Below are 23,377 nucleotides of genomic sequence, written 5' to 3'. Positions count from 1 at the left end.
GTTTAGGTCTCTCTCTGTGAACCTCAGGAGAAAAATCTTGTGTCTCCATTGTGCTCATTGGATTTTTCCCGGTAATTGGATTTTATATCATTATGATTGGTTCATCCCCTCTACTCGACGGTATACAGACTACATTTCACTCTTTTACATTTCTGCAAACTAGTGTAGCTTTCTATCTTGTTTAGAAACTTTAGGTAGCTCTCTAGTGTAAGTAGAGACTTAGTCATTGTTTGAACATAGAGATTATAGTAACTAGACTTGCTTGGATAATGATTTGCATCTCTTGTAGAGCTAGAGCAAATTTACATTACACCATTTGTTGTACTAACCATTTGCTCTAGTACTTTGTAGAATTTTTAAATAGGCTCTTCACCCCCCTCTAGCCATATTAGGACCTTTCACTTGCCTGGGCCAAACTTGTTAGGGGCTCGCCCATTGCCCAAGTGCTATTTTTTTACTCATCCATCATCAATTTGTTGTTGTCGACGAGGTCACCGCCGACCATGGCGTGGTCGATCGTGGCTGCATGCTACCTCACGTGGCAAACATGCGACAAATGGAGCTCGCACACCCAAGCATGGGGCATGGCACAATGCTCTCACGCTCCCTTTGAGCACCTACCGCACCAGAGCGTCGTCATTGTTGCCATCGACGCAGCATCACCTATGGTGCAGCCCAGCCCTTCATGTCCCTCTAGTGCGTCCTGGCCCTGTGTGTCCCTCCGGAGAAGCTCCGCCGTCGGCGCGCCCTCACGTGGTCGGAACTATCCACCGGAGCCGCCTCTGCCTGCTCGCAACACCACATAGGGAAAAAAAGAAAGAGAGAGGAAGAAGAAAGAGGCAGGGGGAAGAATGACATTTCCTCACCATCTCTCTCAACTGGTGGAAATGAATAAAACAAGAGGCATGGTGTGCAGTAGCATAATTGTCAGCAACGATAGTGTTTTCCAGCAAATGGCTCCACTTTGCATGTCTGCCTGTAAATGATCTCCACTTTCGGTGTCCGCTGGCTGCCTAGTTCATTTGATCATATTGTCATACAACCACCAAAAACAACTATATGGCCCTAGCCTAGTGCCATTTCCTTACGTTCACAAATTGAGCACTTCCCCTCATGATTTTTAGTGCACCAATCTAGTTATATGTGGAAAATATACTAACAAAATTTAGTATGGACAAATCATATCCATCTAAATCAAGCTGTTCAATTTCTATACATGGAGAAATATCTAATTAGACCAAGGGATAAGGACATTGATATACTAGGACCCGAGGTTTCATATCTCAATGTCATTGTAGCACTTTGTATCTTGCAAATTGCATCAATCTTGGTATTGCATTTGTAGTGAATTTACTAGCTAGACATAGTGCCGCTCCAATAAAACATTATTGGATGAGAGCTAAACATATACTCTATCCATGTTCCTAAAGAAAGTCGTTTTGATGTCATCTTAAGTCAAACATATGAAAGTAATGTAAGTAGATTCATCTCGGAATATAGTTTTATAAAGGTATATATTGATATATTTTATAGCAAAAAGTAATGGTTAAAGTTGATTTTAAGAACCATATCGATGTCCAAAACGACTTTCTTTAGGAACATGGAGGGAAATAAAGATCCTGGATTATCTTTCCAAAGAAACCAAGACCCAACCATGATTAGATATACTAATGCTGGATGTATGTTAAATCTCCATAAGGATCCCAAACATCCTTTGTATTTTTATATGGAGGAACAACCATCTCATGAAAGTCATCTAAGTAGACTCTAGTGGCAATATTGATAAATCATTCTAAAATTATTGCACTATATAAAACATCACACGTATGGCTTCCTGAGAATGATTAACTACTTACAATGAAGTGGTATTGGCTCTATTTAATCGCCAGAAATTATGTACGTATAATGTTGTTTGTGTTACACATGTGCAAATATGTTAAGTTATTCTATCATTCCCATGAATTATAATCAAGTGAAAAATTAACATTTTACAATAGTCTTGCAATATTCTTGCAGATTTATTCATGAAGTCATTACCGCATAGTACGCTCTAAAAAACTTGTTCATAGTATTAGTATGCCATGACTTCGAGACTTGTAAACACATGGGTAAATGCTCTCTAAAAGTAATAACATGTACTAGCATAATAAGGTTTTGCTGAGACAATATTAACTCAAGAATGCATTATATTCACTTTATCTCTACGAGTTTTTAGGGAATATCTAAGACATGTACTGTTGTTTAAACTTGCTTGTGTGTTTTTTCCCAATAAAGTTTCTCATAAGTTTATTAGAGCAACTCCAAGAGCTTGGCTAAAATTAGTAGCCAAATTATATTGTTTAGCCATTTTGTAAAGTACAAAAGTTTTTTTAAAAAAGAGATCTGCAACCGCCTTGCTATTTTACAAAATCATATAGCTTGTGTCAGTGGTTGGCTATATATGGCCAGCGAAAATCAAGGAATAACCAACTTTCTATTTTACAAAACTAGATATCACATCTGTTGGAGTCTACTTTTTGTTATGCAAATTCTAAAATAACCTCCACAACAAGAATAGCCAAGCTGTTGGAGTTGCTCTGACAACAATAGAAATCCATAAATGTGTAATATTGTTTCTCCCTATTTTTGAAATGGGTTTTTTTATGAGAAGCTTAATGGCGTATCAACATTATTGCACCATATCTTTCTTGTAAGGTTTTTGGAAGATTGAATGCAATCGATTAATGTCAAGTTGATCAAAAGGGATGTTAAGAACTAACCACAGGAGGATGATCTCTTCCCTCCGATCAGGACCCATACAGATTAGTGAATATGATTAGATACAGCCACGTATCCGTTCAAGGATACGCTTTACTGACCCGACCCGAGATCAATCAATTCAATCTTTCTTGTTCTCGTTCTTACTATATTCTCAAAGAGAATGCACGAGATTAGAATCTAAGAACGGTGGCATAAGTCTATTCACGGTAAATGAGGGATTACAGCATATTGCAATAGCATAGCATATCTGATGAATTATGGCCTTGTTTAGTTCACCCCAAAATCCAAAAAGTTTTCAAGATTTCTCGTCACATCGAATCTTGCAGCACATGCATGAAGCATTAAATATAGACGAAAACAAAACTAATTACACAGTTTGTCTGTAAATCGCGAGGCGAATCTTTTGATCCTAGTTAGTTCATGATTGGACAATATTTGCTAAATAAAAACGAAAGTGCTACAGTAGCGAAATCCGAATTTTTTTCGGAACTAAACAAGGCCTATATTGCTGTGTTTCTTTTTTTTTCGAAAATATAACACTTCACATGTTCTTGCCACGCCTTTTCTTATCAGCAGCACTACGCTTTGCCTTAAGTTCAATTCCAGCTCGCTCAGATGCTTCTTCAAGAATGAGTTCCTCTTGGCGCTTCAAAGCCATCGCCTCTTGGTATGCCACTTCTATTCGACTGTTTCAAGAGTAGGAAGAGCATGTAAAATAACCATAATCGAAGTGGGATTTGAATTATGAATTTCAACAGAAGATTTATGTTTCTCCAAGTAAAAGAATTTTAAAACATATTTTTTCCAAAACCTGATGAAACAATTAGACACAAAACAAACTGGACATAAAATTTCCGCAACTCTTCACTAGCACTCCCTCAGTGGCTTTTCTAGATACATTGCTTTTACAATGTATCTACATTAGTAAAAGTACATTAGTAAAAGCAATGTATCTAGGAATATTATAATTTGGAATGGAGGGAAGTATTAAAATAAGCAACATAAAAAAGGCATGCACCTCAAGTGAACCATGAATCAACAATGTGTGGCTGACCTAATATCTATTCATGAAGCAAAATATTGGAACAAACAACTAGAAAAGTTTGCTTACCTGAATATATGAGCTAAGGCAAAAAGTTCCAGTGTCTTCCAGCCTAGCTCTGTAAGCCATCTATCATCACGCTCAATAGAATCTTTGTCGAACTTGTTGCTTGACTTGCCATCCTACATACAATAAGGGGATTTGTTAGGATAGGGAAACATGGATGCTGAATAAGTATATCTCATTTTGTAACTACGGAAGATAATAATCATAAATGACTCATAGGTTCAGGCCCAATTCCAAAGCAAAATGGTACAAATAAACATTTATTTCCTCCATAGCTTCACGGCTGAAAGGCATTATGTGAATTCATTATGTGAAAGTAATTTTGAATGTAATATGAATAAAATTTCAAAATTTGTGGGCCTTTGCACAACAAAAAAATGCACACCATGATGAAAATGCTTTCAGTTTGATATTGAACATGTAAAAAAAAACGTACATCTGCAAATAGTTGTTCTAGTCAACTGCCCACAAGATGGAATCATCTAGGATAGACGTTACCTTATAAAGCAATGTGTAAGGGATCAAAGAAACATGCATACCTTTGTGTGGTACTGTGATCCTTCATCATCTTGTGTGGGCAATGGTTGGTGTGGTAGTGTGTCCAACGCAGCTCTTTCAAGCAAAAGTATCACATCATCAGCCAAAACAAACATGTCCTGATCAATATGCACCATTGGAGTGCTCTGAGCATCTGTCTCTGTTAGTTTAGGTATCCCCTTTTTGTTCCTGCTCTGGTATTCTAGTGCCTTAAGTCCGCTATATAGTGAGTCAATTACCAAGGTTGATGTAATTTCTTTCTGTATAAAGAATTGTTTCACTAGATTTTTCAATATAGTTTCAGTCTTTTCCCTTGTCATGTGCCGACGCACACTTGGATCCATTGCTAGCCAGAATCCACAGAAACTGCAATACACCAAAAAAAATCAAAAATAAAAAATGGCTTGGAATTGAGACTGGTCATAAAACACTAATGCACCGTTCATAAATCATAAGTTTATCTAACCTGGACCACCCCAGTTTATCCTCAATTAACCTGCTAAGCTTGCTTCTTCTTTCATCATTAAAGCGCCGGCAAATTTTTTCCACATTTGATAGATACACCCTAATTAGTTCCCTTCGGTACTGGCCATCAAGGGAACGAAATGGACGGTCTGTCTTCTCCCTCAAATATTAGAATGCAGAAGCAGACATGGTTATGCTAAGTAAACAGATACTTCCCACTATCCCACTTGAAAATAATTGATGCTAGCATTGAATGTAAGAGTAAGATGCAAAGAAAACAGATACCTGATAACTTGAACTTGGGCTTTGATGGTAAGAACATCCTCAACAATAAAGCCATCATGTAATTTTGACAGTTCCATAAACTTTTTCCACCCCCAATCATGCTCTTTCTTCCGAAACCGATGCAGTGTATCTGAAATGCTACTTTACGTAAACTAAAGTTGTAGAAGGCAAACAAAAGCTAGCTATTTTAGCTGTAGGCACTAGGGAAGCCAGATATTAGTTCATTGAACTCACCAGAATACTTGGATTTCTTAGGGTCTCTATTAATTACAGCTATTGTAAATTGCGCAAAGTGATTCCATCCTGAACAAAAGCAAATCATATTGAAGATATATAGAGGAGTCACAAACTGAAGTGAGTCGAATACAATGCATCAAATTATGCATCTACCTGGGAGTAGCTTATCATGGTTGGCAACACAAAGAAAGAGTGAGAGGTGATTGCAGACATCACATCCTTGCGGGTAAATTAAGATATACCTGAAACACAACTGATAGATCTCAAAATATGATGCAGCAAGTATCAGCCGATAAAACTAAAAGCAAATTAAAATATATAGATCGAAAAGGACAGAATAAACAAAAAAAGGGCAATATAATTAAATTTACCATTACAATAGCTTTTCTTCTCCATGACAGTAAATGTTCAAATAATATTGTTTGAGAAAAAAAATTATATCAGACCAAACAAACAACATATGGCACAAAATTAAATACATAATTTTACCGTTACAATAGCCTTTCTTCTCCATGCAATAAATCCAAAACCTATAAATTCTCCCCAAATTATGGATTGCCAATCTCCCTAGAAGAGTCCGAGGAGGACCTATACGATATGGATTTAAAGATACAGCTTGAGCGTACCAAACCTGCAATCAGCAAGAGAGAAGAGGAATATCAAAATGACGAGTACATATCCCTTCAGCGTGCCCTGCTGGACAAAGCGGTACAGAAAGAGCATTCTGACTTAGGCAAAATTATGGAGAAAGCACAGATTGCCATGCTGAACAAAGCGTTATTTGATCAGCGTGTTCTCTATGCACAAAAGATAGAACAAGAACGTGATCTCACAAATGAAGTCTTACAAAAGGCCCATGAAGAAAATTATGACAACATAAAGAACGAGCGCCAAAAATTTGACTCCACGATTAATCAGGCAAGAGCACAATTGGTTGAGTTGGAGAATGAGCACTCAAAGATGAAGCCCTTGATTGAGTCCTTGATCCAACAACAGGAGGTCCGTGGCAAGATGAATGTGGAGGTAACTACGGTACTCTATGCAGAATAAATTAACAGAGTACCGCAGTTACCTCGACATTCATCTTGCTACGGATCTCCTATTGTTGGATCAAGGACTCAATCAAGGGCTTCATCTTTGAGCGCTTATTCTCCAACTCAACCAATTGTGCCCTTGCCTGATTAATCGTGGAGTCAAATTTTTGTTTCTCGTTCTTTATGTTGTCATCATTTTATTCACGGGCCTTTCATAAGACTTCATTTGAGAGATCACGTTCCTATTCTATCTTCTGGGCATAGAGACATGCTGATCAGATAACACTTTCTTTAGCACGGCAATCTATGCTTTCTTTGTTCTTTTGCTAAGTCAGAATGCTCTTTCTGTACCGCTTTGTCCAGCAGGGCACGCTGAAACGATATATACTCATCATTTTGATGTTGTTCTTCTCTCTTGCTGATTGCAGCTTTGATATGCTCAAGCTGTATCTTTAAATCCATATCGTACCAGTCCTTAAGTTTGCTAACCTTCTCCTCGGACTCTTCCAGGGACCTCCGAACTTGTTGCGTCTTGTTGCTAGGAAGTTTTATACTACCAATAAGTTAAATTGTTAACAGATGCAAGGCCCCTGTGAGTTTGTGATACCTAATGAACCTATTTTCAACAACCAGGCAACTCACAGGGTCGTCTGTGCTCAAGGCTACAAATTATTTTCAACCTAAGCTGTTCAATCACTTGTCAAATGTGTGGTCAGCTTTCATAATTTGTAGTTCAAATAATATATGCAATAATGCAAATAGTGGGACCGGTGCTGAATATTAAACAACTGGTTCTGTTTACAACTTCTCTACTTAACAGCTATTCCTTGCAAAGTCACTGAAAACTAATAGCCAAATCACACCCAGCAGGCAAGTAAGAAGCCCATATACAGCATAGTAGAAATATGATGGTAGTAGAAAAAATATTAAAAAGGAGATGGTGAGTCCAATTAATGCAAACAAAAAGACCATACCACTTATATCCGCCGACATCAAAGGAATTACTCCTTAGCTCACTCCTGTTGATTTGGGAGAAATGATCAATTCTCCATGTAAAGTTTCCATAAAGTTCAGAAGGCCTAGGTCCTATACAATAATACAAGACAATGGAATTAACAGGTTAAGCACCAACTGATGGCAAAAACTTAAATATTGCGAACGATTGAAATGCACAAATGACACAAATTAGCTTGTCAGAAACATGTAATTCAGCAGAATATTAAAAAAGCAGAAGTAATCATCATCTCCACACAATTACAAACCAATTTGAAGAAATAACATGTCCACCTCAGTCATGTCCACACACCATACAAGAAGCTACATAGTTTATAATGTAAAAACCTTTTTAGAATAAGCATCGCCTAGGTTGAAGCTTTTTAGGACAGCAAATTATAATGCTAAAGGTTCTTGAATGCAACAGGACAAGCTGCTAGTGTAACAAATGTAGGGCTGCATATACACCAGTCCCTGGAAGAGTAATGTTTCTGGTACTCTAAAAAATGTTTAACTTATGACATATTTGCAAGCAGCTTAACTACTTAGTTACATAGGCCCAAAAGGGAACCCCATAAGTTTTAACTGTGTAACCGTAATTGATCTAAATGACTAAATATGGGGAGAAACCCCACAACCAAAAAGTCAGAACAACGTCCATATGCACTCCAACAGTTCCAGTTTCGTGGACCTTCATCATAAAGGACACTTCTAGGGTGTTTGGTTGGTGGAATGATGTGGTCCATCACCATCTCACTCTCTAGTTTTTTGTTTGGTTTGTGGAATAGAATGAGTTGATCCATGACCACCCCATTCCTCACAAGCTAATAATTAGTACTAGTATGAGGAATGAGGACATTCCACCAGGTTTGAGGAATGGAACGGATGCATCACTCCATCTAGGATAAGTTGATTCCTCAAACCAAACACACCCTTCAGTTATCACCTTCTTAGCGCATCTCTAGCTATGCTGCTCTTGCCCACACCAAACCAGTGAATGTCCATTGGTACAAGGCTCCAGCAATGGCCCAGGTTCTTCAGGCAGCTCATTATGTAATAACCCTAAGCCTAATATAAGTAACCCAAACAAACTGCAGTGACCTACTAAACTCCCTGAAGGTTATTCTAAGTCGGCATTCATCTTGTTGCATTTTGCAATTGTTATTAAGACTGCCTAAGCCGCTGAAACGTACATGGGTTTGGGTTAAGTATTACCATAACTAAAATCAGTTTAATTAGAAACTTTATGGAACGGTTTAATTAGGAATGGAGAGATCTAGCTGGTCTACTTAGGTCATAACATCAGAAGGAAGAATAGAAAGATTAGCTAAAAGCATTTGCAAAGTAGAAACACAGATAAATGTGAGAAGAACTAGAAAACACACCATAATCATCATCATCATCGTCATCAGTGTCCAAGTAAGCTGGTGAGGTGGATGGTATTCCATTCTCAACTTGCTGACTGGACCTCCACTCAGATAGAGTATTCTCAGAATGATCCTGTTGGTCACTCATCTCTTCAGTTGATGAGGATCTACCATCCCCAGCATTGTAAGTGCCAGCCATTATTCTATCAACTGTGGAAGTTAGTTCTGTAGCACTCCAACTTTTCCTTCCTGCACAACAAACTGGAATAATAAGTCTCTGTTTCAGTAGTGGATCAGAGTTGCAAAAAAGAGACATCCAAAGTAAGGCTACACAATTCCAAAGGGTTTTGTGGTCTTTTGGACAGTGCACATAATCACTAACTACTCAGTCTGTAGAGTACATGCTGCAGGCATCTAGTGCCTAGTGGCTGTAAGACATGCATGGTACCAGGCAGGCATTGCAGAACAAAAGAAACATACATGGGCCTTGTTTAGTTCAAATTTCGCGACACTGTAGCACTTTCGTATGTTTGTGGTAATTATTGTCCAATCATGGACTAACTAGACTCAAAAGATTCGTCTCATCAATCCCGACCAAACTGTGCAATTAGTTTTTATTTTTATCTATATTTAATACTTCGTGCATGCGTCTAATGATTCGATGTGACAGAGAATCTTGAAAAAATTTGGGTTTTTGGGTGAAAGTAAGGCCTTGTTTAGTTCCAAAATATTTTGCAAAATCGACACTGTAGCTTTTTCGTTTGTATTTGACAAATATTGTCCAATTATGGACTAACTAGGCTCAAAAGATTTGTCTCGTCAATTTCGACCAAACTGTGTAGTTAGTTTTTATTTTTATCTATATTTAACACTTCATGCTTATGTCTAAAGATTCGATGTGACGGGGAATCTGAAAAATTTTGCAAAAATTTTAGGGAACTAAACAAGGCCTAAACAAGGCGATATTATATACGTTCACATGGTATCTGCAGGAATACTGTCCAGACTAGAATCTTAGTAACACCACTCCTTCCGTAGAACCTGTGATCCCCAGCTAGAGTAACAAGCCAATCCCAAATCAATAGTCCAGTGTCGGAACTCGGAATAACTGTAAGCCTCCGCAGGACCAAAACCAACCCGCTGGATTATTTTCCTACGCAGAGGAAAGAAAATGCAGTGCCTATCGAAACCATCATGGGCTCACGGCACGAACGAATTAACAGAGTCCGGAACCGAACCCCACTCATGACTAACCCAATCCAATCCACTCCAATCCAATCCAGGCGCCAAATGAAACTGTTGTTTGCGGGGGAGATAAAAGGAAGAACTGCGGCGCATGCTCACCTGTCTCCTGGAATCACCACGATTCAGGTCGGATACAGCAACCGACCGGGGAGGCGGCCCCGCACGTCGTGCGTGCGTCCCCCACGCCCGACGGAGATCGAGAGCTCCCTCCCTCCTCCGTCCCGCACGACGGCGGTGGAGGGGGCGGCGCGGCGGCGGCGGCGGCGGCGTACGAGTGAGCTCCTAGTCGAGGCGAACAAATCGGATCGTAGCCGCCTAAAGCCTACCTCGTTCTCTCGTGTCAGCTGTTGAGGTTATTTATAGGAGCAGTAGTACATAAATTTTTGGCAGTTATTGTACAGCTATATATTCGGTGATTATCTACCCGCATTTGGTTTTTATAATATACTATATCTGCATTGCGTTCAACGGAGAATAACAATATCCAAGTCTATCTTGGTTTAGAAACGATCTTAGAGCAACTCTAAAAATATATAAATTTTAACCTCTATATATCTCTATTGTTTTCGATAAAAAGGTATTCAATGATTGTTTTCTTTGTATGTGTGTTTATCTATATTGCATTTAACAGAGAATAGCGGCACCGAAGTATACCTTGTTTTAGAAATGATCATAGAGCAACTCTAAAAATATATAAATTTTAAATTTTTATCTATATATGTATCTCTCATATCTCAAATAAATATGCATTCAATGAATGGTTTATTTGTATGTGTCTATCTGCGTTGCATTTAACAAAGAATAGTGACACCAAAGTCTACCTTGTTTTGGAAACGATCTTAGAGAAACTAAAAATATATAAATTGTAATATCTATATATCTTCCTTTTGTCTCCAAGAAAGAGACATTCAATGAATGGTTTCTTTGCATGTGTCTATCTACATTGCCTTTTACGAAGAATGGCGACACCGAAATCTACCTTCTTAAGTTTTAAAAATGATCTTAATGCAACTTCAAAATATATAAATTTTAATCTCTATGTATCTCTCATAAAGAGGCATCCAATGAATTATTTCTTTGTATTGTCTATCTGCATTGCGTTTAACGGGAATTGCGACACCGAAGTCTACATTCTTATTTAAAAAATAATGTTAGAGATACTCTAAAAATATATTAACTTTAATCTCTATATATCTCTCCAATCTCCAATAAAGTCATATTCAATTAATTGTTTTTTTTGGTATATGTCATGTTCCTCCAACGAAATCACTAATTATTATTCTTTTAGATAATAAATACACTAAAAGATTGGTACATCTAATATATCTCAAGAAAAAACAAAAGCTGGTACAAGAAAATGAATACTAAAACACAAAATGACCTTAAAAATAAGAGTACATCAAAGATCAAATCGGTCATCTTCTTCCTTTAAACAACCATTGTCTGCCCTGTGAAGACAACAAAAAAAAAGGACACCCACAAATACTCTTACCAATCTTACTACCAAACAAGGCTTTGAAGACCAAAAAAGGCACTTACGCATCGGTCCCATGTAATCACAGGAAGGAAAGGAAAAGAGAATTTTTTTCAATCTGATGTAGCCTATCTCCTCGTCTCCTGCTATCTAGTATTCTCAATCCCCTGTACTAAGTTTTAAGGAAAAGGGGAAAGGGGATCTGATGAAGATCCCCATACTAAGTTCGAAAGGGAAAAGGGACTCTGATGTTAGGCCATTGCTTAATTGTCGTAGCAGTCCAGGGTTACCAAGAAAGGTAAATGCAAGGCAACGCCACGTCGTGTTTCTTCCGTGCCGTCGCTCACTCAATTCCTCCATTGCCCACTTGTTTCATCCATCTCCAGCTCGATTCTACTCTTATTGCTTGTTAATCGCTCGGTCTGGATGGGGATGAAACGAGAGGCGTGTGTTACCGCTAAAGGTTCTGTGGTTGCAGGTTGAATTCGATTGTACACAACATATACATTTTGGAGAATACAGACACTTGAATTCACATGATCCAATATATAATATCGTTCCATGGAATATGCATATATGCACCATGAAAATATCTGTCAACTCAGAAAAAAAAGCATGAGACAAACTGAAATGCTTGGAGAAATAATAGGAGAAAAGAATGAATTTCAGAAAAAAAAAACCATATATATTTTGGAAAACTAATGGAAGCACACAAGTACACAGCTTCAACCAAAAATATTTCTGCTCGAGCCACTACTTAAAAGAAGTCCAAGCACAATACAAATCCTTAAACCGCTGTTTCCATTCCTGTACAGAAGACAGAAGATTCTAAGAACTGGATCCGATTGCGGGCCAGCCAAAAGATCAAAAAAGGGGAACATTGGGCATATACTACATATCTTTTCCAAGCGCATCCAGACATGCAAATGAAAGAAAAAAGGTTGAAAAAAAGATTCGAGTTCTCGAATCCAGTATGCAACATACTTCGGAGCACTACAATCTCGGCCAATCCAACAACCCAATATTAAAAAATGAAAACCATATCAGAAACCCACGAGCATATCTTCTGATGTTTCTTGTCAAAATAATCCCATGAATCTCAGTTATCATCGACTTGAGAGTGAAAGACAAAGCTTGGAAATGTAGTGGTAATGTCCCTGTCCAATTATAGCAATGCAAACTTGTGAGATATCTCAAGAAGGCAATGGCGATCTCTACTATGAACTGACAGCATCCAATACAGAAACTAGAAAAGGACAGGTTAATTTAAAGCATGATGCATTTTTTAATACTATGAGCCTGATGCTTCTCTGACAAGTTCTTAGACAGTGGTTTGCCTTCCCCAAAACTCATTCAGCATATTTCCTAATAGAAACATAAACAATTTTGAAGTTCGTCAACAGTAGCAAGCCAGTTGCAATCCTGATTTATTGCATTTCAGTTGCATGCCTCACTACACTACAACATTGTATTGTTTTCCTCAGAATGATATTGAATGCTTAACACCAAATTGTGCATCACAAATCTTATTACTCCTTAACCAATGCATATTTGGCGCTCGCGGGGGAGGAGGACGAGGAGGGGGGTGAGAGACTGGCGCCAATGTTTGAAAAAAAACATTTGTAGTACAGATAAAGTTAGGTTTCGTTGCAACAATACAGTTTGAAATTCACCATAGATGTCAAGAAACAAAATAGACAAGCAGTCAATCTGACATTGTTCATCATGCGCTGAGAGTGATACTGTGTTTTTGGAATCTAAACATCAAAGGTGAATTTTAAACTGAATTTTTGAAGCATTACAACATGATATTTTAGCTAAGGGAAAGGAGCCATATAAAAATTTAAGTTAGAGCAAAGAGCATTATACCCAGACTTCTTAAGATCAAGCAAAAAAGGACAAAACTACATAAAATAATATGACAGTTTGGCAAGCAATACATACAGCCAAGAAGGTTCCTTACTTGAGGTACTGAAGAGTCATGTTCTTGAGCAGAGATGGATGCCGAATGACTAGACTGCGCCACTCTTCCTTGTCAATTCTTCCGTCATGCTTTGTGTCTGCCTCCTCAAATGTCTTATAATGACAAAGAAACAAAATGAGCGAGGGAATTTGATATCAACAAGCAAGAGGATGACAATCTGATTATTTCTCATGCCAAACCCACTGAAGCCATACAACAACAGGGAACAATGCAGCAAGAAAGAAACAAGATACATTCATGGAATTGACATCTTGTGATCTTGATTCTTGACGCAAGTGACTGTAGAAAAACAGAGAAAAGCACTAATGCACTTTCTCGAAGGATGCACCAAACAGTAACCAAAAGTGGTGGAATGGTACGTCCAATTACATTTGCCTACTGCATCATATCCTGGACTCAAATAAACAAGAAAGACATGGCACGTGTCTCACAATTTGATAAATGTTTACCAGCCTCCCCTCAGTTTAATATAATGCTCGCAAATACTCTATTGGAAATGTATGTATGAAACGGTATTATGTAGTTGAACAGAGGAAGAGGCACAACATTCTGAGACGTTTCAGGTCAAACTTGCTGTCTGAAACATCATATAAAGCTCACTGGAGGAGCACTACACTATACAGATAAATTGGATATACCATAACATAAATGCACAACTTCAGCAAACCTTGTCAATTATACTCTCTACAATTTCATCTGAAAGATTCATCCCTGACTCAGCAAGTGTCGCAACAACCATCTGCTTAACCTGAAAGCCAAACGCAATAAACCATTAAGGCTAGACAAAAAAGGGCATAATTCAATCCAAAGATGACATTTCTTATGAAGAGAAGTACTTCAGAAAAGAAAAGGAAACAATTCAATCAAAAGAAATCAGTTCTTGAAAATTGAACACGCGGCAGGTATGATTTTCATTTGGTCATTACTTAAGGGGAAAAAACCTACTAATACAATATGCCACAAAGACAACTGAGAGTTCACCTATATCAAGCTATTAAATCAATTGGCATTACCAACGCTACTGCTGCTACCCCATAATATAAGATTTTAATGATATTACCATATTTGGGTCGGCCAATGTACATAAAAGCTAACTCCTACCATGTAAAAACCTTTGGCAGCAATACTATCCACAGTTCCATACCTCTTGTCTCTCAATGTAGCCTTGCTGCTTGAGATCATACAGCCGGAATGAAACTGCAGTAACGATACATGATTTTTTCCTTCAGAATTTAGCGTTAAAAAAATACAAGTGGAAAAGCAGGAGCACTACATAAAATAAGTTTGTTAAACTTCAGCTTTACCATAAACTCAGTATATTACTAAAGAATGTTGAATAGACTACACATTAGTGAATCCAAGTACATCCAAAATTTGGAATGGTATTTTAAATAAGCTTCAAGTTATTGTCATGAATTATCCCTCAACCTGCGCCGGAAAGACAAAAAAACTTGAGCACAGGGTGGGCACTGCAATAAGAAGCTGTACCAGGATTTGAACGCAGCCTGGCAAGGGGAGACCCCCAAGCACACTACAACCGGTATAACTTGTGACAAGCTGGTACCAGCTGGGGAAAGACCACCCCTGCGGCATTGTATTAAGAAGAAATTTCTCACACAGGCTGAGAAACACCCTGAAGGCTGGCTGCCCTAGACATGCCACTGAGCGCCCAGGACACATGCCTACAGGCTACAGCCGTGTGCGTCTCGCTGAAAGTGACACAGGTGGCCCATGGGATATTGTCATTTTGGCTTAAAAAAGGTGCTAAACAACACAGGTGGGCCCAGGATTGATGCAGAAAAAAGCAGTGCTACTAAGGCAGTAAGGCTCCTGTGACCAACTGACTATTAGGCCAAACACGTATAATAGAAGTTAGATTAACATTTATAGTGGAGAGCCAAATTATCAATTTACAAAACGCAGGAGCTCACAGTCAATTTTTTCATCAACGGGAGCATTAGGATGAAATACTGAGAGAGCACGAGCAAATTCTTCAAATCCTAAAATTCCATTGTGTTTTGTGTCAAACAAATCAAATACCTGCAAGGAACGAAAAAATATTAAGGACATGATTTACTTTTATATCAGTAGCCAAAAGCAAGATCAGGGATCCACATTTTTTTGTGCAGCTAACTTTTCCACACAAAACATGGTTCTAAACATCCTAGCTTCAATTGATACATAATTGGATCATAAGTATCCTATTTGAATAGCTTCAAGTATCAAGTGATATGCACAGAGAGTCATTTTGCTCACAACACACAAGAATTATGAAAGGCAACAACCTCCTCCCCCCCCCCCCCCCCACACACACACACAAAAAAAAAAGAAAAAACAGAAGCATGTCAGTCGAGCCAAAAAAAGACATGTATGCCATTCCTACTGAATACTGATGCATTATAGACTAGTAACCAAAAAACTCATTTGTCTAAGTACGAATTCAGAGTATATTTAGATATATAACAGCACTATATCTGTGACATATGAGCATTCTGAAATAAAGAAATCATACAGAAGTACATGCATATGCATTGTGTAATGCAACACAGCGCAGGCATTGCATGGCATAAGATATAGGGCATTTCTACAGAAACCAATCTAGACAAGTCATACAAAATTTATTCACATAAGCAGTACGCACGCTCAACTTCCATTCAGATATATACAGCATTAGAGCTCAGTGCATTTGCATCACACACGAATGTGAGGAATTAATGAGGAGACTAGCAAGCATTTCATGTTGCAACATAAGTAGGTGCTATGTGCAATATGCGAGGAAAGGGGTCAATCCAAAACTCATATTACTGCAAAAAAATTAACAAATAAGAGAGTCCATTGATTTGAAACAAAAATTCACAATGAATTAATAATTAACAAAGAATAAGCAAAATAATAGCCGAAACTAGGATCTTGTCACATTGGCTAAAACAAGGTGCTAAACAACACAGAGGTGGGGCCCAGGATTGACGTGAGCCACGATAGAGGGATCCTAATTCCTAAACCATATCTAGATAAAGGGTTTATATCATCCTTACATGACTAACTAATGGTCGCACTCATTTAGCAAGACAATTGGTGGGAAAGCATAAATAGCAATAGATTCTTAACAGAAAACAGGTAACTAAAGCATATATCAATAGGACCCTGGATAGCCCCTCAAAAAAAATCAAATGCAATCAGAAAAGACTACAGGAGTCAACTCTCTGCTGAACTCCCACCCGTAATTTTTTTTATAGCTTTCATCACCTGCACAGCATTAACGATCGAGCAATCCTGATTCTCATCGATTTGCAAAATTCCCAGAAACGAAATTGTAAAGCACAGCAAATAGGAAGACGTAGCAATATAGCACAGCAATCAACAATGTGCAACAATTAAGACTCACACGATCCGCGAACAGGCTCTCCTTCTTGCTGGTCTTAAATAGCGCCAACTGAAACTCCTCCTGCACAGAGGTGACAAACAAGAACAGCCATCTCAGCATTGACCATCACAATTCACACGCACACGCATGCTAACAGGAGTACAGGACCATCCACACTTGCACATACCACATACAGATTAATAAAGAGATTACATAAGAACCAAGCAGTGAACCAAACACCCATCGCTGACCTTGTTAATCAGCCCATCATCGATGACGGCGCTGCTGATCTTCTTGAACAGCTCATAGAGCGCCTCGACCTCGCTGACGCTGACTGCAGGAACAACAAGCAGGATTGGGCGTCAATTCAATCCATTCCCCCGTGCGTGCGAAACGAAGCAGCAGGGAGAGGGAGGTGAGCGGATTGGGGCTTACAGACGGTCTCCCTCGCGAGGACCTGGGGATCCTCGAGCCCCCGCGGCTGCTTGAGGTCGACGTCGCAGCACTTGAGCAGGACCGCGAGCAGCTGCCTCACCCCGTCCAGGCACTGCACCATGATATGCGCTCGCCGCCACCGGCTCCCGCACCCGCCGCCCCCCACGCCACTCACTGGTGCTGTCACCGCCCCATCCCACGGCCGCGCGGAGGGCTCGGCGGCCGGCTCCTGCGAGGATCGAGCACTAGATCAGTCAATCAATCAATCAGCCAACCAACCAACCAACTAACCACCAGTCCCGAAACCGAAGCCAGGCGATGGGGTCGCCGAGGCGCGGCGCGGGGTTGCTGGAGGGAGAATCGGGTTGGGCGGGCGGGTGTTTACCTCGAGGGACGGAGGGATGGGATTGTGGGAATGGGGGGGCGCGATCTCTCCGGCGGTGGCGGCGGCGGCGGCGCGGGGGGCTTGGGGTAGGGCGCGGCGGGATCGGGGCCTGCCCGAGGCGGAGGGCAATGCAAATCGCGACGGGGAAGTGGTGGGTTGCGGTTGCGGGGTTCGGCTCGGCGCTGCGTTTCTTCCTCTCTTCGCCGTCGGTGTCGTACGCTGCCTGCCGCGCGAGGCGTGTGTGTGTGTGTGGGGTGTGCGCTCGTGCCGCGCGTGTTCTCTCTCGCGGGGCTCTCGGCGTTGCCGTTCCGTGCTCATCATTGGTGTGGGCCCGGTCTTCGCGCGGGGGACGAGGTGGGCCCCGCCAAGTGACTCTTGGCACGGCGAGCCGCCGCTGCGCGCCCGTGGGGCCGGGACGTGGAATATAACCAATTTGATAATATAGCATTATATTATATTAGGCCTTGTTTAGTTCCAAAAATTTTGGCAAAAAATTTCAGATTCTCCGTCACATCGAATCTTGCGGCACATGCATGAAACATTAAATATAGATAAAAATAATAACTAATTGTATAATTTACCTGTAATTTACGAAACGAATCTTTTGAATCTAATTAGTTTATAATCGGATAATATTTGTCAAATACAAACGAAAGTGCTACTATTCCTATTTTGCAAAAACAATTTGAAAGTAAACAAGGCCTTAGTAGATAGTAACATCTTTCTAGAATCTGTCTCAAATAACCAAAATAAGTGTCGGTCTAGGCCTTGTTTAGCTGCACCTAAAATTAAAAAAAAAATTCAAAATTCTTTGTCACATTGAATCTTACGACATATGCATAGAGCATTAAATATAGATAAAAAAAAGATAATTATTTGCATAATTTATTTATAATTTGCGAGATAAATCTTTTAATTTAATTAGTTTATGGTTAGATAATAATTATTAAATACAAATGAAAATGCTACAGTATAAAATCCAAAAAAAATAGATCTAAACAAGGTCTTATTTTCATTTTTTCAAAAAGTCAAATGTTTTTAGTTTTAACTAATGTACTCCTCTGTCTTAAAATAATAATCGTGTTAGATTAGAAAAGTCAAACTTTATAAATTTTGCCAAACAATTAATCAAATTGTACGAAAGTTTAGAGCATAAAACTTAGATCAATAGAGTTGTATTAAAAGTGCCTCTAAGATGATGCCTCTCTAGAATGCCCATGTAGAATATACTAGATTGCTACGGATTTTTGCTTAAATTGCTTTGTAAGTAATGATTTAAAGAGCGCATCGAGAAAAACGAGAAGTAGATACAAAGGACTAGGAGTTTGGCCGGTACAATGGACGGCAGTGCCATTTACAGAAGGAATATTCAAGTTGTTGCTAGATAAGGAAGTTCAAAATTATGGATTAAATCCGTCCTCTCGGCGATCCCCATCTACACTATTATCGCGAACGGGCTGCCATCGTGGGCGATTCAGGAGATAAACGCTATCTGCCGTAGGTTCCTTTGGACAGGGAAGGAGGGATCAGTCAGGAGAAAATGCGTGGTCGCTTGGCCAGTGATCTGTCGGCCAATAGATCTTGGAGGCCTTGGCGTCCCCGACCTGCGCCTCACTTCCATCGTCTTGCAGGCCCGGTGGCTTTGGCTCAAGCAGACTGACGACACTAGAGCCTAAGTGCAGCTGCCCATCGCGGCGTCCAGGGAGGTGTCCGCCTTTTTCGACGCCTTCACGTTCACCTCGATCGGCAACGGACAGTTCACAACTTTTTGGACCAGCCGCTGGATCTAGGGCAAAGCTGTGAAGGACATAGCACCGGCCCTGCTGGAGTTTGTTAGCCGAAGGGACATCAAGGAAACAACCGTCGCTGCGGGCCTGGAGAACCGAGCATGGATACGCCAAATCGCGGGAGGGATCATCGTTCCAGCCATTATTGAGTACCTAAGGCCTTGTTTAGTTCCTCAAAAATTTTGCAAAATTTTTCAGATTCCCCGTCACATCGAATCTTTGGATGTATGTATGGAGTATTAAATATAGATGAAAATAAAAATTAATTGTACAGTTTGATCGGGATTGACGAGACGAATCTTTTGAGCTTAGTTAGTCCATAATTGAACAGTATTTATCAAATACAAACGAAAGTACTACTATTTCTATTTTGTAAAATTTTTTAGAACTAAACAAGGTCTAAGACTGTGGGATCTCCTGTCCACAATAACCTTAGGTGAAGGCGAGGACAAACTCATTTGGCGCTGGACAACACATGTGACCTATTCCTCCAAGTCAGCCTACCGTGCACTCCTTGCGGCTTCTAACCCGGTCTACGGCTGCCCTCTGATCTGGGGAACATGGGCACCTCTACGTGTCAAAATCTTCGTATGCTCGCCATCAGGAGACGTCACTGGACGACCGACAGAAGATGCCGACATGGGCTAGAGGCAGCAGACCGTTGCTACCTATGCGACCAGGAGCCCGAAACCATCGACCACATCATCGCCTCTTGTTCGTTCTCGCGACAAATCTGGTGGAACATCTTGACTATCATTGGTGTCGATGCATCACAGATCGAAGCCGATAATCTGCTGGCATGGTGGGAGCGCTGGAGACACAGATGGCATGGAGAAAAGCGTAAAGGAGCTGACACTTTGTTCGCCTTGGTAGCATGGGAGATATGAAAAGAGCGCAATGCGCGCTGCTTCAGGGGCACCCCGGCCACCATCAGCTTCTGTCGACCATCAAGGCAAAAAGTTTTCAAGATTCTCCGTCACATCGAATCTTGTGGCACATGCATGAAACATTAAATATAAACGAAAACAAAAACTAATTACACAGTTTAGCTGTAAATCACGAGACGAATCTTTTGATCCTAGTTAGTCCATGATTGGATAATATTTGTCACAAACAAACGAAAGTGTTACAGTACCGAAATCTTTTCACTTTTCGGAACTAAACAAGGCCCAAGATCACCGGAGATCTTTTGATCGATGCCGGGGCTCGAAACCTAAGTTGTCTAGTTCGGGAGTAGTTAGCATAACGTGTCGCGGGGAGGTCAAGTTCCTTATAACACCTGTCAAACCTCTGCCGCCAGCGTCACGGCGCTTTTGTAAAAAACTTTGCTTCTATTTAATACAAAGATGTGCAAACCTTTTGTATTCGGGAAAAAAGAAAGTTCGAAATTTTCCCGTTGTCTTATATACGGATGAGTGATTTTGTTCCGGTGCCAAATTGATAATTCTCTCTAACAAAAGAAGGTCGGTATCATACCTGGTACGCACAACCATTTCGGGCGCAACAATATATGCCAACTTGTGTACACGTCAACCTTCCACGTTTTATTTATGCCTCATATAAATTGTTTTCGTGCCGTTCATTCATGCCACACAGCGTGACATACGTTGGCTGTGCAGTAAGGTCTAATTCCACACCAAAATCTAAAATTTTTCAAAATTCTATATCACATCGAATCTTTAGACGTATGTATGAAGTATTAAATATAAATAAAAATAAAAACTAATTACATAATTTGGTCGAAATTTACAAGACAAATCTTTTGAGCCTAATTGGTGCATGGTTGGACAATAATTACCACAAACAAACGATAATGCTACAGTGTCATGGAATTTTCTATTCACAAACTAAACACGAGGAAAAAAAATTAAAAAACTGGAGCCGATTCAATTCAGACCACACGAGGCGACGGATTGGATAGCCAGCGACTCAGAGCGGGGGTCTTGATCAGCCACGTGGGAGCGACGACGACGGCTTTCATTATTAGGCCGGTAAATAAGAGCAAGGTCAATAATAGAGCCAAGTGCTTGGCTATAAGTCAAATAATTAGAGCCAAGTTATACAATAAGTTGTCTCCTACTTGTCTCTAAAACACATTTTCTTTCTTCTTTCTTCTCACAACATTTGCTTTTTGGGCCCACTACTACCTATGCATCCGTGCCCAGCTTGGTGCTTAACTAAGAGCCAAGCTATCATCTCTCTCCTCTCTTCACTCCTCCACATCAGCATTAGCTTGGCTATAAGCCCATTATGTACCTGCTCTAATGCAAGTACCCTGACGTGGAGATTAGTGTGTGATCGTCAAGACTCAGATCGGGACAGCAGGTACAGATCGTCAAGACCGCTAGTTTGTTTTAGGCCTTGTTTAGTTCACACAAAAAAACTTTTCAAGATTTTTTGTTTTGTGCACATGCATGAAGTACTAAGTATAAATGAAAATAAAAACTAATTATACAATTACTTGTAAATTGTTTCATAAATTTTTTTAAGTCTAATTAATTTATGATTGGATAATAATTACTAAATAAAAACGAAAATGCTTAACAAGGCCTTAATTGTCTGCCTCGCAGAATGGAGCTACCGTAGGTGCCTCAGGGCCTGGCCTCTGCAGGCTAGCTTTCGCTTGCTAGCATAAGCGAGACAAATGGCGAAGTTCTCATTATCTGCGTTGATGAGAGCTGAGGAGAGGACAATGCTTCCTCGGCAACCAAGCGCACCCCTGTACGTGAGACAGATTCATCACTACTTCAATTCCCCTCCCCCCACCCCTTTGTGAGTGATGCAATAAGTTGTTAGCCTACCTCTATGGAGTGGAGTACATAATTAGTCTTGGGTTGCAAATTTTATTAGATCACTCGTTGCAAAAAAAGGAAAATGCTCCGATACTCCTATTTTCTAAAATTGCACATATCTTAAAGCAGCCCACCTAATTAAATGATTAATTATTTTCTTAAGTAATTTATTCTGGATCCTGGTTCCTGCCACCGCCCAGCCCAAACCCAATCGACATCGCGTAGCGGCAAAAAAATAGACTTCGGCAATCGCACTTCCGTAGCGGCACATGCATCCCCTCTAAATCCCTTTGTTCAGCGCCGTTCATTTCGCATGAGGAGGTCTGCAGCGTCTGCTGCCTCTTCGTCATGAATGCCGCCGCGCGAGGCCACAACGAAGTACCACCAACATCTGAGATTGCATGGTTGCCTTCACATCCGTGGCACTAGTGAAGAGGGCCATCCATGGATGGCTGCGGTGATGGCCGGTGATACCAGGAGAAGCCTAGGCCGGCGCCCGGCAGCGTCCTCACCTACCTGCATCCGGGCTGGGCTCGTTTTGGGGCTGGGCCTTGTGGGACCCAAGTTATAATACCTCGAATTGAGAAAATAATTAACTAATTAATTCGGTAGCTGCTTTAAGATACATATAACTTTCTAATAGAGGAGTACCGTAGCAGTTTCCAAAAAAATATTAGATCATTTTTTTTGGCAAAACGTTGTCTTGTGCATTCCTGATAGCAATCGATCACCCACTTTTATTGGGCTTCTAAACCCACTCCCTCTTTTTTTTCTTTTTTTTTGTCACGGCATTTGTACACCTATGTTCAGTGTAAATCAAATCTACACCTATGTTCAGTGTAAATCAAATCTCTTAAGACTCATACAATGTACATACAACAGGTAGCTATTGTACAACAATACTTGCAACAGCCTACATAATGTGCTATGATGGCAGCCAGTGAGTGAAAATTGAAGAATACTTGGTGTCTCTTTAGAATTTGAATTATTGCATATTTTTGGACTGCTTATGTTTAGGTATTATTACAACTACTATATATGGTGGTGACGTGGTGACATCGAGTAGCTTGCGGATGCGGTTGCCGTCATCGGGGAGAAGATGAAAGTGGAGCTTTGAGAGCAGAC

The 23,377-nt window shown here is 40.1% G+C and overlaps 2 protein-coding genes across 3 annotated transcripts; both read right to left on the bottom strand.

Annotated features, from left to right (window-relative positions):
• LOC8069743 (MATH domain-containing protein At5g43560) lies at window positions 2,987-10,368 on the bottom strand. Of its 2 annotated transcripts, none has more exons than XM_021466263.1 (10): window positions 10,131-10,368; window positions 8,805-9,047; window positions 7,401-7,512; window positions 5,546-5,634; window positions 5,390-5,458; window positions 5,156-5,285; window positions 4,872-5,030; window positions 4,408-4,771; window positions 3,872-3,984; window positions 2,987-3,446 (listed from the first exon to the last, which is right to left on the bottom strand). In XM_021466263.1, the coding sequence occupies exons 2-10, from the start codon at window positions 8,983-8,985 to the stop codon at window positions 3,302-3,304; spliced, it is 1,362 nt and encodes a 453-aa protein (XP_021321938.1). In that variant the 5' UTR covers window positions 8,986-9,047; window positions 10,131-10,368; the 3' UTR covers window positions 2,987-3,301. The 2 variants fall into 2 exon arrangements, with proteins under 2 accessions (XP_021321938.1, XP_002442451.2); XM_002442406.2 differs by having other exon boundaries at window positions 8,805-9,035.
• LOC8076631 (calcineurin B-like protein 2) lies at window positions 12,230-17,955 on the bottom strand. The gene is made up of 9 exons (XM_002442405.2): window positions 17,674-17,955; window positions 17,289-17,517; window positions 17,105-17,187; window positions 16,875-16,934; window positions 15,421-15,529; window positions 14,634-14,686; window positions 14,157-14,237; window positions 13,469-13,581; window positions 12,230-12,662 (listed from the first exon to the last, which is right to left on the bottom strand). The coding sequence occupies exons 2-9, from the start codon at window positions 17,407-17,409 to the stop codon at window positions 12,605-12,607; spliced, it is 678 nt and encodes a 225-aa protein (XP_002442450.1). The 5' UTR covers window positions 17,410-17,517; window positions 17,674-17,955; the 3' UTR covers window positions 12,230-12,604.

This window comes from Sorghum bicolor, chromosome 8 (genome assembly GCF_000003195.3).
Source record: "Sorghum bicolor cultivar BTx623 chromosome 8, Sorghum_bicolor_NCBIv3, whole genome shotgun sequence".
NCBI classification, from domain to species: domain Eukaryota; kingdom Viridiplantae; phylum Streptophyta; class Magnoliopsida; order Poales; family Poaceae; genus Sorghum; species Sorghum bicolor.
Note: the sequence above shows the minus strand (reverse complement) of the source record. Positions and strands in the feature narration are given on the sequence as shown.